This window comes from Desmodus rotundus, chromosome 6 (assembly GCF_022682495.2).
Source record: "Desmodus rotundus isolate HL8 chromosome 6, HLdesRot8A.1, whole genome shotgun sequence".
Lineage (NCBI taxonomy): Eukaryota > Metazoa > Chordata > Mammalia > Chiroptera > Phyllostomidae > Desmodus > Desmodus rotundus.
Window position 1 is genome coordinate 84,988,190 of NC_071392.1, and position 15,884 is coordinate 85,004,073.

The 15,884-nt window shown below is 45.4% G+C and overlaps 1 protein-coding gene across 2 annotated transcripts in view; it reads left to right on the forward strand.

The window, feature by feature from the left end:
- The window catches only part of LOC112299863 (maltase-glucoamylase), a 166,439-nt gene that overhangs the window by 75,164 nt on the left and 75,391 nt on the right, over nt 1-15,884 (forward strand). The window contains exons 45-48 of one of the 2 annotated variants that reach the window (XM_053926556.2): nt 1,023-1,147; nt 2,436-2,524; nt 3,842-3,891; nt 4,488-4,658. In XM_053926556.2, the coding sequence (XP_053782531.1) occupies nt 1,023-1,147; nt 2,436-2,524; nt 3,842-3,891; nt 4,488-4,658 (435 nt within the window). Of the gene's footprint in view, nt 1-1,022; nt 1,148-2,435; nt 2,525-3,841; nt 3,892-4,487; nt 4,659-13,980; nt 14,187-15,884 lie in introns of those variants that run through there. The other variant, XM_053926554.1, reaches the window with a different exon arrangement.

The window sequence follows — 15,884 nt, forward strand, 5'->3', positions numbered from 1 at the left end:
GTTCACGGGCTGGAATTTTTACTGAGTCCTGGAGACTGTGGAGTCCTGAGATGGGTCCACCCCAGCAAATATGTCATCAGTCACCCAGCTTCCTTCCACCACCTCCCCCTACACTTTCGTATAGGTTGAGTCTGTATAAAATGAATGTCGGGAGCCAGAAGTAGAGGAGTGTTCTGGTAGCTTTGCTCCTTACCTCTAAAGAAGTAGTTCTCAAATGGGAGAATTTTGACTGTGGGGAGACACTTGACAATACCCAGAGACATTTTTGGTTGTCGTGTGTGGCAGAGGTGTGGGTAGACACTGATAAATATCCAAAAAGCAAGGCACAGAATTACCTGGCCCCGGTGGTGCACAGCGCTGAAGTTGAGAAGCCTGAGAAAATGTGGAAGGGTGGCTTCTTAGGAACTCAGGGTTACAGCTCAGGTCAGAGAATGCTCACCCCTGTCACACAGGAGGCAAGATCAGGATTTAAACACGAAAGAAGACACAGTGAGTGGAGATAAAGATTTGTAAACTGAGTCAGCTCACTTTAATCTTTTCTGTGAAACGTGCTAATAAGCGTGTGGGTTCAGTTGGTGGGTGTGGGGAGTGGGGGCAGTGAAGACAGGGGAAGGTGAGGTGAAGACAAAGGGGAGACAGAGTGGAAGAGAAGTGTAGGCAGGCCCTCGTGGGGGGTGTATCAGGAGCCAACAAGAAATGAGTGGAAGGACCGTTCACCTCCTCTAGCAGTGGTCTGGGCCACGGAAATAGGGGTCGGAGTGTGGGCGGAGTGAGGTCCATGCTGTCACCTCCTGTGGTAGGTACTGTGGAAGCCACAAAAGGCAAGGGACCATGACACGATGTCATGGCAGCAACACCAGATTCCACATGGGAGCCAGGTGACTGTGGGAAATGTAACAACAGGTACGTGTGGAAGGATCGTGAACTCGCAACAGGTTCGGAAGAGTGGACCAGATGTCTGGTAAATGCGCTAAATATGGTGTTCTCTCCCTCACCGTGTGTCCCCTTCTTGTGGCCCACAGGGTGTGGACATCAGAGCAAGGGGAGAGTGGAAGTCCTTGGCAGCCCCTCTTGACCACATTAATCTCCACGTCCGGGGCGGCTACATCCTGCCCTGGCAAGTGCCTGCGCTGAACACCCACATGAGGTGAGTGACGGGACTGCCTCCTCCCTCCCATGCCAGTGAGCTCAGGGCCCAGCGCAGCCCACCAAACTGTAAGCAATGCTCGGGCCCAGACACAGTTGTACTAAGTGTCTTTGTTGGCTGGGTTGTTTGCTTGTTTGTTTTTTAACCTTTTTCAGACTATGCTCTTTGAGCAATTATAAACAACTATCTTAGATCGGAGTGGATGAGATGCTGGTCTAATCCAGGGGTGTCCAACCTTTTGGTGTCTCTGTGCCACACTGGAAGAAGAAGAGTTATCTTGGGTCATGCATTAAATACATTATGACACATAATCACAAAAAATATCTTATAATGGTTTAAGTAAAGTTACGATTTTGGGTTGGGCCGCGTTCATAGCCATCCTGGGCCTCATGCAGCCCATGGGCCACGGGTTGAACACCCCTGGATCAGTGGTAATTGAAATCAAACAGGAACGCCATGATTCAGGCTAGTTTGAGAAAGGGGGCTCTCCACTGATTTGTTGCTGAGAAAACCGTTGCTCAGCAACAGAAAAATTGTGTGAGCCATAATGCAGCTGATGCCTGAGGCCCAGGTTCCTCATATACATATTTAAGATTCTAGATTTAAAATTCTAGCTATAATAAAGAATAGCTAACATCAAATGACTGCTTGCTCTGTGCCTAGAACTGAAATACTATGGGAATTTCTATTTTCCTTAACCAACAGAAAAAAAGCAAGCCCTATGGTGTAAGTATGTTATTATCCACATTTGGTAGATCTGCAGGCTTCTCTGAGATCCGGGAAGCAGCCGGTGATGAACTCAGAGTCATGCTGTTAGTAAGTAGTCGAGCGGGGACTAAAATCGATGACTTTCTGACATCACACTAAAATTCTTAGAGCCCTACTCATTTGAGTCCAAATATTGAGTTGAAATCTGAAGGACTTAGGACATTTATAACAGTACATGTACATGTCTTTTGGAAGTTAGGTCCTGAGAGAAGAAAGATCATAGCATCAGGACTTTCCCCCACAACGGGGCAGGGCAGGAACCCACCGAATGTGCCGTAGTTTCCGGTAGAGCTGGGAGAACCTTAAAGGAAGACTCCCCTCCCCGCCATCATTAGTTCACTCACTCCTGGCAGGAAGTCATAGAGCTGATGGAGACAGAACTGGAAGTGGATCATGAGTCTCTTAAAATCCAGCACTCAGGCTTTATAGCATGAAGGACTTCCCTTGTGCGCTCTGAAAACCCTTGGTTTGAGACTGTGGCTCGGATGTTTGCTAAGGCCTCTCTCCCACTTCACTGCAGCCGCCAGCAGTTCATGGGCTTCAAGGTTGCCCTGGATGATCAGGGGACTGCTGAAGGTTGGCTCTTCTGGGACGATGGGCAGAGCATTGGTGAGTAAGGGTTGCCTCTGATTCCTGTCCGTGCCATTGACTGGGTTCCTGGATAGCCTGTAGGTCTGTTTTTCCCTTTTCATATTAAAGCGATTTTGCATTTTTTAAAGATAGCCATTACTTTGAAGTAACACCTAGTGCACTTGGTCCTTATGCTGCACGTACATGAAGCTTAGCTCTGAATCTCCCACCATCCTCCACTGTCCGGATCCACTGTGGAAGACAGCCGAATGGGAGCCACGGTGAAAATTTCTTTGTAACCATAAACTGGTTTATGTTCAAGGGCACATTCCCTGATTGTGTGGTTTATTGCCCCAATAAGAAAGATAATGCTTCTATCAGCTGTGCTGTTTGTTTGGGGGCATGTTCCATTAGGAGTTTACAGGAACTGGTGAACTCTCTGAGGACGGCTGCAGTATCATTAGCCGTTCCAGGCCCTGCGCCGTCTGACCCGACTTTCTGCCAGGATGGACTCTTCTTCGTGTCGGTGGTCTGATGTGGTAGCCGCGAGGCGGAGGTGGCTACTGAGCACTTGAAATGTGATCAGTGCATCTGATGAACTGAGTTTTAAATTTTACTTAATTGTAATTAATTGTAATTCAAATAGCTGCATTTTGCTAGTGGCTACGTCGGGCAGCACAATTCTAGAGCATAGCCCATGCTCTCTGGTCAAATGAGTGGTCAGCCAGTTAGAAAAAGGGGGAGCGCATGGGGAGAAGGGAGCACGCCACAGGGGAGGAGTAGGGTGGGAATACCTGTAACAAGGCTCTGATAACAAGGCTCCACCTGTACTGGGTACACTGAGCTTCCTGTCTCCTCAGACCTGCCACAAAAATGGAGGCTAAAAAGATGGCAGATTGCGTTTAAGAAATTGCCAGATATCTCTTAAGACAAACTGACCAAGACACCAATCTTGGTGTTTGTGACATGTGGGGACATGCGTGCATGTTCACATAGGTGTGCCTCCAGCAGAAGGAATCTGGAAGTTCTCAGGTGCCTGGGAAGAGGCTGGGAGTGGTAGACGACAAGGGAGAGAAGTGGATGAAAGGGTGGTATTGGGAAATTCCATTTTGTGGGGTGACTCTGCCAGACAGATGTGTCTGCACACACTCCTTTCAAACATGCTGTGTACACGGAGATTGGGGGCAGAGGCTGACTAATCTCCGTAAAGAGATCTTAAATCACAAGATGGAAATCTGTAAAGAAAAAATAAAATAAAACCCAGAAACAATCCCTATGTTCTCAACCAAGAGAGGGAGGCAATGAGAATCTCAGAGCTTAACACCAGATCACCTTTACCTTATTGCTTATTTGCAGATACCTATGAAAATGGGATCTATTACCTGGCCCGCTTTTCTGCCAGCCAGGTGAGTGTGACCGATACTACCAAAGAGGGGACTAGAGCTCTGCTGGCTTAGAAGGGTGCTGGGTACCACAAGGGCAGAAAAGTCCTCAAAGTCCTTCACTGCCCACCTTGCTAGTCGGCATCCTTCCCTTCCTCTAGGTTTCAGGTAGAGTTAGTATGTTCCCAGGAAGTCTTCTCTGATCAGACCCATTTATGTTTCATCAGCAGCTAATTCCAGTTTACCAAGGCTGAGAAGGACACCCTCTTTCAATGTTTTCTAGCCCTTGTTCTTAAGTTGCCTTGGAATGAATGGTCTGCATTTTCTGACTTCACATGTGGAATGTGAGGTCCCTGAGAGTGGAGACTCTCTGTCTCCTTAGCGTTCAGGGCAATTCTAGAGACCTTGTAGGTGCTTTTGAACCAGTAAAAATGTGGATGGTAGTTGGCAACAGGACATAAGTCCCGGGACCATGGTCCCCACTACAAGGACACAAGATGGTTGTCTTTCTTCATGATCTATGGAGAATCTTTTTTAGGTTGTGCCTAAAAAGAAGTGGGGGAAGTTTTTGAAGAAATTTTGCTATTTTTTTCTGGTTTCTTTTGTCTTCAATTTGACAGAATACGATGGAGAGCCATGTATATTTCAACAAGTACATCAGTGACACAAACCCTCTGACGCTGGGCTACGTCGAGATCTGGGGAGTGGGCAGCGCTGCCATTGCCGACGTCAGCCTCTCTGTGAGAGGCACGGCGCTAACGCCCAGCTTCACCTACAACTCTGCAACACAGGTCTGTGACCAGCGAAAAGTCTGAAAGGCATTTTCCAGCCCCGAGGTGCATTGTGCAGTGCCTGTCTGCTTCCTTTCTGATGACGCCCTCCCCCGCAAAGCTTGCCACCAGTCCTTGCGTTTTCAGTGTGCCGACAATGGGTAGCACGGCGGTGGAGGGGAAATCAGGCTTTATCCTCATCTGGGTTTGTGGGCCTGGGTCCTTACTTTCCGTGCATGTCTTCTTGTCTGCAAAGCTATGTAAAAACATGTTTTACTCCCTCACCTCTCTGCCGCAAAGATTCACCTCCCTAATAGCTTGAACTACCGTATTTTATCGACAGTAAGATACCATTAGTCAAAAGTTAACCTGTTACTTCCTGTGCCACAGAGACAGGAAAATGTAGGACGAAAGTATGATACTTTCCCATCTCTGGAAATTCCATTTTGAACTTAAGGGGAGTTTTTGTAAATCATCTTGAGACTCGGGTTTTTATCATTTTATTATGTTCAGTGGTCACACAGGGGAAAGCGTTGGGTGGACACACCTGGGCATTGCTGACCCCACCTCAGTCATGTAGAAAAAGGAGATCCTAAACATGGAGAAATATTAGAAATACCTTGACCAATCTGCATCCCACGGTTTTCTTTTATTATTTAAATATTTAAATTATTATATTATTTAAGTCTCATATTATTTTATGTATTACTGTTTAAAAGACTAGGTGGCACCAATGGGTGAAGGCATTTCCTATGTACTCTCTGAGGTGCTGGTGATTCAGAATTTCATAAAAATCTTCCAATGTTGTCTATGAGATTTTGCTCTCAGGGCACTAACATGCTCACAGGTTTTCATCCTCTCACTTTTTAAAAAATCCTCACCGAGGACACGTACAACACCAGGAATGGCGAAGGCGGCCACGCTCGCACAGACGGTAACAATGGTCGTGAGAGCTGCTGCACTCACAATGCTTCTGATCTCACGAGAGTTAAATATGTGGAAACTCTGCCCCTGGGGGTTAATGCGCTTCAAACCTCTCTCCTCAGGGCCAGTGGGATCCTTTCTTGTGTGCTTCCCCTTGCTTTTCTGTGAACTCTTCTTCTTTCGTAATCCTCCCTGATTACAAGGCCTGAAAGACAAGTTTTCCTTCTGTTTTGCATTTTTGATGTTTCCTCATACTAGTGGTTTTCTTGTCAGCCGACTTCCCCAAGTTTACCAGAGCTCATAAAGGACTTGACCCATATTTGTTGCTGACCCACTTGTGGACCGCACATGCGCGAAAACTTTACAGAAAGGATTTGCCTAGAAAAAGGCCAGAATGCTGGCCTCTCACTGGTGCGCATTGGGGCTTGTGAGGGACTAGCGGCAGGAGGAAGTAGAGGAGGAAGTAAAGGGGTATGAGGGAAACCAACGCTCCAAATGAATGGAAATGGGGGCATTTTCTCCAGTTTGTCAGTGAGGTCAGTGAGTGTCTCTATAGCAGCTGCATATTGCATTATTGAATGGTCTTTTTCTTTTTTAAGATTTTATTTATTTACCTTTAGAGAGAGGAGAAGGGAGGGAGAAAAGGAGACACATCAGTGTGCAAGAGATACATCAATTGATACATGCCTCTCACATGCTCCCAACCAGGGACCTGGCCTGCAATCCAGGCATGTGCCCTGACTGGGAATCGAACCTGCCACCTTTTAGTTTGCAGGCTGGCCGCTCAATCCACTGAGCCACACCAGCCGGGGCTGACTGATCTTTGTACTATAGGGAATGAAGAAAGTCATGCTTGCTTGAAAATCTGAGAGCTGCGGCTGTGAAAGCATCACAGTGTTATGTAGGCCATCGGCTTGTGTCTGATTCGTTTGCAGGAACTTCAATCACCTGATGCCTGGTACTTCCCTTTGGTTCCCAACAGGTGTTAAATATCGATATGACCAGCAGAAATATCAGCCTACATCATTTCATTTCGCTGACGTGGAAAAGCACTCTGTGAATTTTAAGAACAAGGTCCCATGAATGACTTCGAAACTCTTTATACTTCGTGCTTATACAATTACTGTGTGTTGCTGATTGGTTCGTGATCAGTATGGGTACAGTCTTTTACTCATTTTGCTGCACATTTTGTCTGTCTAGCCTTGTGGGACAGGCGGTAGGGAGGTGGGGAATATCTATGGGTTGCCTGAATGTCTCCATGTCATTGGTGCAGTATTTGCTGTTCACCACACAACACTTGATGAAGATTAACTGCGCCCTTCGTGAAGTGTGCTTGTGTGCGCGTGTGTGTAACCAGGGACTAGGTCCTGCTCTCCTACTAACCACACAAGGAAAAGCTTGCCAGGCCAGTTCCAGGCCCTGGAGCTACCACTCCCAGAAAGTACCCCGAAAGAATGCCTGCTGGCCGGTTCTAGGGAGAGGGGAGCGCTATGTTGAGAGCAGGCTGTAAAGGGAAGAAAAGGCAAACACGAGGAAAGGTAAGCAGGGAAGACGAGTGTGAACTGATGGTGGTAAAAGGGATCACGACAAATAAGATAAGGTGGAGATATTAGGAAGATTAGCCTGAGGGGAGGAGAAAGGAAGTGCCCACTCACTTGAAAGCAAGAAGGGTTAGGGGAACTCTCAGTACACGGGTGTCATCGGGATGAGGATGAGATTTAAGCAGGCAAATCCAAAGGGAGGAGTTTGAATGCAAAAAATAACTTTCGCTCGCAGTGGTGTGCTTTGAAATGTATAGACCTGACTTCTCTACTCTGTGCCCAATGTCCATAAGCCCAGTTTACACCTATGCATGCAACTGCTGTGCCGGAGCAAAATAAAAACAATGTGTTTACCAGAGATTTTGAACTTCGTGATATTTTGGCCATGGGTCGTGCCACTTCAGATTAAGACAGCGTCTCGTTCAGCAAACCCCTGTGACTTGGTCTTGTTCTCCTTGACATCAGGGTAACTGCAGGCTGACCTACCAACGGAACGGTTAGCTTCTGGAAGACTCGCCCTTTTCCTTCCGCCTTTGGCTTTTTACAGGATTTAGGTTTGTGGAAGAGGGGACTTGGATGTGGTTGCTGTTTTAATCATCCTAGCAACTGCGACACGTGGTAAAATATCAACTCTGGCAAACAGAATTTGCAACTTTACTGGTTAAAACACTAGATGTTTAAACTTCAGAGTAATGAAACTATATATTCATGTTCAATAGGGATAATTACTTTTAATTAGTATGACTTGAAAATGAGTATGTTAGAAATGAATGTGTTTCTATCCCTATGCTTTGTTGTTTTTTTTTTTAACACTAGGAAGCCACATTCTGCTTGTAGATTCCTGGGTCAGGGCCTGCACAAGGCTACAGAATACACTCTAGTTAAATGGGCTTCATGGTCTAATTATCAGAATAAGGGGCTCATGGATGAGGGACTGGGCTAAGTGTGCAACTAGTGTGACATGCGGACAGGGGACCCTGGGAGCCCCTTGTTCCAACACATGGGAAACCATTAGCTCTCCTCTAATCAGCCCGGGAAGGCCCCAGGAGGAAAGCATTACTTCCTTCATACTTGAGAAGTAGTCTAGGTTACTATTGAGGACACTGGTGGAGGTCGGCTCTGGCTGCCACAGGAGAGAGCTTCCGACCGAGGAGTCCCGATTGCCAAGCTCCCGGGTGAGGCATGGGAGGTCTGGCAACATCGGCAGGGTCACGGACCCCTGAGGGTCTCTGCACCTCCTGCTAGGACGTGTTTTTACTGCGTGAAGTAAAATGCACACTATTTTAAAGGAATCCTGTCCCATTAAAATACGTGTATCCATGTATTTCAAAAGTTCGGTAGAGTAATACGTGAGATGTTTATTTTGTTTGTTTTTACTGTCATAAGTTTGATTTCCATCTGCTCCTCCATGTCTCCTTGCCATGGCCCCAGCACAGGCCTGCCTAGTTCCCGTTCCTGCTCCTGGGTGTAAACAATACCGTCTCCTCTGTCTCCACACCCAGAGGGCGGGGTAGCTTCCTCCTGCTGCTCTCGACTTTACGGCCTCAGCGGCCCCTGGTGGACTTCCATCCTCTTCCAGCACCTGCTTGTGAAGTCTGTCCATTAATTCCCTTTTTGGAAAAAACTCACAGAGGATTGTGCTTTTCGCTTATGCCTGACTTGCACGGTAAAATTAGGAGCTTACTTCAGGGTAAGAGATCCTGATATGTTCTTCATATTGAAATAGAATTCAATAATTACTTGGAGGTTTTTTCCACATATACATATATTATAGCACACACACACACATGCACACTAGCATGTATACATGCTATCGTAAATGATGCTGCAATGAACATGGGGATGCATGTGTCTTTTTCACATGTGTTTTGTTTTCTTCAGATAAATACCCAGAAGTGGAATTGCTGGATCATATGGTGGATCTATTTTTAATTTTTTGAGGAACTTACTTGCTGTTTTCCATAGCGGCTGCACTAATTTACATGCCTACCAACAGTGCACAAGGGTTTACTTTTCTCTACACCTCACCAACACTCGTTATTTCTAGAATTTTTGATAATGGTCATTCTGAGAAGTGTGAGGTGATATCTCGTTGTCGTTCTGATTTGCGTTTCCCTGATGAGTAGTGATGCAGAACATTGTTTCATGTACGTGTTGGTCGTCTGTATGTCTTGTTTGGAAAAATGTATAATTCTATCTTCTTCCCATTTTTTTTACTGACTTTATTTTTTGCCGTGGGGTTGTATGTTTTGGATGTTAGCTCCTTGTCAGATACACGGTCTGCAAATATTTTTTCTCATTTTAGTAGGTCGCTTTTTCATTTTACTGATGGTTTCCTTGGCTATGCAGAAGCTTTTTAGTTTGATGTTGTCCCACTTATTTATTTTTGTTTTCATTGCTTTTGTATTTGGTGTTAGATTAAAAAAAAATTACTGTCAAGATGTAGGTCAAGGAATTTACCATCTCTGCTTTCTTCTAGGAGTTTGATAGTTTCAGGTATGATGGTTCCTTCAAGTCTTTAATCCATTTTGAGTTAACTTTTATCTATGGGATAAGACAGTGGTCCAGGTTTATTCTTCTACATGTGGCTATTCAATTTTCCTAACAATATGTATTGAAGAGACTGTTCTTTCTCCATCGTGTATTCTTGGCTCCTTTGTCATAAATTAACTGACCATACACATGTGGGTTTAAGTATGAGCTCTCAGCTTTGTTCCATTGACCTGTGTCTCTGCTTTTATGCCAATGCCACACTGTTTTTACAAAGTATAGCTTTGTGATATAGTCTGGAATTAAGGGGTGTGATGCCTCTGCTTCTGTTTTTCTTTCTCAAGATTGCTTTGGCTATTTGGGATCTGTTATGGTTTCATGTATATTTAGGGCTTTTTTGGTGAAAAATGTCATTGGAATTTTGGGTAGTACGGACATTTTGACAATATTAATTCATCTAATCCATGAGTATGGGATATGTTTCCATTTATTTGTGTCTTCTTCAATCTTTGATGTTAATGTTCTGGAGTTCTCAATATACAGGTCTTTTGCCTCCTTGGTTAAACTTATTCCTAAGTATTTTTAATGTAATTGTAAATGAGATTGTTTTCTTAATCTGTCTTTCTGAGAATTTATTATTAATGTATAGAAATACAACAGACTTTCCTTGATTAGTCCCGACAATTTTTTGATGGACATGAAGACCTTTGGTCTAGAATTAGGCAGGTTTTTCAGCAGCTCTGGGAAGGACGGTCAGCGGGGCAGCTGGGTTTGTGGTTCCCTGAGTCTCTCTGGAGAAGAGCTGCCCGTCTCTAATGACAGGCTTGCATCCTGTCCTCTCCGGTGTCGGGCGCACGGTCGGGGCATTTTATCCTGCTTTCGTCTGAGTGAGAAGAACTCAGAAGCAATCTGTAGGGTTAGGAGATTTGATTTCAGTCCTTCATCTCTCTGGGATTATGTTTCCTCATCTGCAAAATGCCGGCGTCGGACTAAAGCTGTGATTTCTGAACCACGGTGCTGTGCCGAGCCTCGGGGGTGTCCTGCTGCCCCCTGGGAGAGGCAGGGGGACCACAGGGTTTGGAGCGCCCCACCCTGGCTTCAGTCATTCACTTCCCTATATACTGGACGTATATTTGAGTAAAGAATTTTATACACACACACACATATTCCCACATACTTTACATATATAATACATACGTAAAAAGTTTGAGAATTAATAATACACCACATTAGCAATCCTCAAACATTTTGGTCCTAGGACCATTTTACACTAAAAAATTATTGAGGAATCTGAGGGCTTTTGTTTCTGGTGTTACATATGCTGATATTTCTCTTATTAAATATTAAAAGAAGATGCAGGGAGCAGCCAAAGACGATAAAGGCATAAGCCATAGATGCAGACAACAGTGTGGGGATGGTCAGAGGGAAGGGGGGCTGGGGACAAAGGGAGGGAAAATGGGGACATCTGTAATAGTGCCAGCAATAAAAATAAAGTTAAAAACATTAAAATAATAGAATATCTATGTTTTCCAAAACCAAAATAATTAGTCAGCATCATTGTATTACTTTATGTTTTTGTGGATCTCTTTGAAATCTGGCTTAATGGAAAAAGCTGAATTCTCTTATCTGCTTCCACATTCAATCCTCTATGCTAGTACATGTTACGTAGCCTCTAGAAAACTCCACTGCGTGCTCCTGGGGGAAAGAGAGTGAGAAAGGCAATACCTTCCTGGTGTCTTCATGAAAATAGTTTTACTTCACAACCCCTCTGAAAAGGTTTCAGGGACCTCCCAGAGCACACGTGGAGAGCCACTCCGCAGGGAGCCGTGCCCACCTGTGGCCACCCCAGAGCGCCCCCTGCAGCGTGGACCTGCCATTACAATTCCTGGCTAGCTATTAGGGGACAGGTGGGGGTCTTTTTGACATATTTTCTCTTCTCTAGATCACAGAATTTCATTTTATCTCTTCACATGTGTGCCAAAATATAAAAAACAATCCTAAAGCCTTTCACTTAAGGAGGAAGATTTTATCCACTTTCTTATTAAAAGCATCATTATAACATTAATTATCATAGGTCCCTACAGAAACAAGATTGTGTTGGCCTTGGCAGATATTGTTCAAGTGTCACTAATATTGTCTTCTGCTCATTGCAGCAATGTCATTGAGAATTTGGGGCTCGCAGGGTGGCGCTGAGAGAGAAGGGCCATGCATAGTGTCGGTTTCTACTCGATGACTGCAGTCGTCTGCTTGCTTTGGTCACCTAGGAGTTCTGCCGAGAGCTAAGTCACCATGCCTTCCTGAGTAATAATCAACGGAAAGTTATTGGCTCGCATGCTTGCCTCTTACCTCCAAAATACCTCTGCTCCTTTTTCATTCGTCCACACAAGCATGTGACCTGATACCTTGCAGTTGCCCCTTAGCAAGAAGGTATGGCAAAGTTGGTTATTGTGCGCACTTTAAAAATCAGGTTACAGCTGGGATTGCCGGTGAGCACCGTCCTGTGAACACTGCCACAAATGAGCACGGGGTGTGCGGAGCTGAGGGGGAAGTATCACCCAAAGAATAGAAAGATCTTATGTAATAATAAATCTCCTTCCTTGATCTTTTGCCAAGTGCATTTTCCCTCTAACAAAGGCCCTTTTGTATCGGCAGGAAGGTAAGGTGGGGAGTTCTTCAAGGTAGAAACCAAGGTTGTGTGTGTGTCTGTGTGTGTACCGCTACACACTGAGCATTTCAAGCAGACATGGGCTACCGTGGGTCCTGCATCACTTACAGACCTTAGTCCCCATCAGAAGGTGGCACGCCTGCAAATAGACTGTGTGGTACTTTATATATACTATATGCCTGCACCGATTGTTGCCACTACTTTGGAAAACAGTTCTCCGGTCCTTTGAAAAGTAAAACAGAGTTACCATATGACCCAGAAACCCCACTTCTAGGTACATCCCCCCAAAACCTGACAATATACATCCGCACGAATAAACCTTGCACATCCACGTTTGTAGCAGTGTGACTCCTAATCGCCACAAAGTAGAAACAGCCCAAATGGACATCAGTAATGCGTGGATAAACATAATGTGCTGTATTTAATGAATATCACGCAGCCGTAAAAAGGAATGAAGCACTGATCCCTGCCGGTGCCTGAGACCTGCAACAACATTGAACTTGGAAAGCATTATGCCAAGTGAAAGAAGCCAGACTCAAATGGCCACACATTATGGGATTCCATTTATATAAATGTTCGGAATAGGCATATTTAGAAAGACCGAAGTAGATTGGAGGTCGCAGGGCTGGGGGGGCGGAGACTAGGGAGGGAGCACCACTGACTCTGTCTTCTGGAGATGACGAAAATGCTGTGGAGGTTGATGGGGTGACGGCTGCACAACTCTTTGAATACACTAAAAGCCACTCAACTATGCACTTGAAAAGGTGGAGTTTAATGTCATGGTATGTGAATTATATTTCCATTTTTTCAAAACTACTTTTCTTGGCTAGCTTAAGGAGAAATGAAGAATTTAAAAGATGTTAGCGACTCATTGAAGCTCCAGGAAGGCTAGAGTATCAGGTCTGTAGGCTAGGTGGCTGGGGACAACAGCCCAATTACCTGAGAGGGGGGGATCCCCTGCAGTGCCCTTAGCACGTGTCTGGCAGCTTGCACCCTCCCCCCAATACTGAGCGCAGGGTGCCAATAGGTCCCCTGTCTGTCCCTGCTGTTTCTGAAATGGTCTCTTTACCATCCTGAATTCCACACGGCACCTCCTTCATTTCTCCACTGTCTTTTGGGCACATCTCATCAAACGAGCACAGGCCATTGCCCTTGACCTTGGGTGAAAGGCAGCCTATGAAAGAGAATTTCCAGCGTCTTCCCTGGAGAGGTGGGATTCTCCAAGTTGGAAGTTCCTCAAGTATTAGAGGCCATTTTTTTAATGGTGCCGATCAGTCAAAGAGCATGAGAAGCTTCCAGTAGAGGTATCTTCCCACTTGAAGGTTATATCATTTCTATTTTAATGGTGCGTCACTTTTTTAGAATGATTGGTGGGAGGCTTATTTAAATTGATGAAGGGCTGAGTTATACCGAGAGAACTTTGGGAGACAAACACGGAGAAAGGTACAGCATGTTGAACCGAGAGCTATTTATTCTTTCACTTATTCAACAAATAGCTATGTATTTTAAAATATCTATGGATGCTGGGCGAAGTGCCAAGCATGGGAGATACAGCCGTGAAGAAGAGGCATAAGACCTTAGCTCTTGAGCTCTTTAGGCTACGCGTTCAGTCAAGCAAGAGTAATGTGGTGTGACAGGCAAAGAAACTGGATACGAACAGAAACGCGGAGGAGGCATAACTGTTAGATTAAAACTCCACCTTCCTCTTTCGTTAACAAATGAAGCCTCCTCCATATCACCGGGAAAGTGAGGGCCTTTTATGGTCCCTAGGAAAATGCAGTCCCCACCTCCAATTGCCATCGGCTTTACAGAGCAATAAATCAATCCTGGCAGAAAGAATCTGACTCTGTCAGCCCGGCCACCTTTGCTCAGTGCTCCTGAAGAACCACTGAGGGACGGTCACAGCAAATAAGAAGATACGGTTATGAGGTGAGTCCTTTTTCCCACACAGGTGGTATGTGGAACAAGTCGTGTTCCTGAGTTCTTGTAAAACGTCCCCAACTCTTTCTCTGCTAAGTGAGCTGGATAACCCGTACTTTCCCTCTGGACTTGATGTTTTCTTCTCTTTACATACACAGTGGGAGAGGGGAAGAGCTAGTGCGTGGGCTCACAGGCTGCCTGGAGACAGGTGTGTGTGTGTTTGGGGGACAGATGGGGAAGGTCTAAAGTGTGGTGTTTCTCGCTGGGAGAAACCCAGGAAGGAAGAATCGGATGGGATCCTTCTGGCCCCTGGCTGAAAGCGGCATGGGTTGAGAGTTAGGTGGACACACCTTTCCAGGCAGAGGGGGAAATGGCTATATAGTGGTTAAGGTTTTTTATAATAACCTGGATTTTAATTATTCTAAAAATGTGTTTGATACAGAAAAGTGGCTTTGAGCAGGGAGGGTTTCTAAGTAGGGAAGAATTTCTACCATGAGGAATCCCATTCCTACCTGGTTCCTGGGTGACAATAGTTCCCATGACAGGAAAAATGCCTGGATTGTCCCCACAGTGTCCCCAGCCTCAGCCTCAGGTGCTGAACCTGCTGCCCCAGGAGGGTTAAGCAGCTGGGGAAGAGGTGCCTGCTTCTGGTTTGTAGTGGCTGGAAAGGAAGCCCTCCCCATGGAGAGGGACAAAGGAGTGTCGCCCATGGCCAGTGGGTTGGCTGTGTTGTTGAGTCACGCGCTGCAGGTTTCAGAAACTAAACTAGGTATGGAGAGAAGGTGGGGGCGGGTCTCAGACCGCTTTCCCCTTCTGAAATTCCACCTTTGGCGATTCAGCCTCGAGATCTTCCAGCTCTGAGGCGACTTGTGGAGAGAGCATTCAAGGACTAATGTAAGAAGCAGGGCCGCTCTGCTTCACTGCTACTACTGATTGTGGTCAGACAGAATTCCTGGCATTAATTAACTTATAAAGTGGGAATCTCGATGCCTGTGTTACCCTAAAGATAAAAAGCCAAAGTGAGAAGCAGCAGCTCGGGAACACAGATTCAGGCAGAAGCCCATATCGTGTCCCAATTTCAGGGTGAAGACAAGGCGGTGTTATGGGAACAGGAAGGGAGATTATCACATGAACAGAGGGAAGGACTTTCTATCGTTGTTAACAGCTGAGTTGCGCCTTAGCATACATGGCTGGCTACGAATCCTAGGAGAGTCTATAATAATTAGTCCCTGAGGTCAGGACGTCTGCTTTCCTCTTAGCTTACAAACAATGGTTTGTAAAACAATGTTGCCATGACCCAGCCCAAAGGTTATTTTGCCCATTCCCAACATTTCGAAGCTTCAAGGGCAAGAAGTGCAAGGTGATTTCTCTGGAAGGAAGGGTTCTTCTGGCTCCATTTTCACATGGCTGAACTTAACGTCAACTTTCACATGTGCCTGATCGACTTTGATGTGGGGATTTTATGGGAATATAATAAGATGATATATATCTTATCGGGATTAGAATGAACCTTAGAATAATTTAAACTAGAGGAGAGACACCTAATAGGTAGATTCAGGCTAATAAAAAGGAATAGTTATGCACTCCAACTTTAATCCCAAACCCACCCCTTGGAAAATTATTTGTAGATTCTTGCTTCACACCCCATTTTACAATTAAGGTGCTTCTTTTCCTGGCTCATTACACATTAACCTAAGGGCTGCCCTA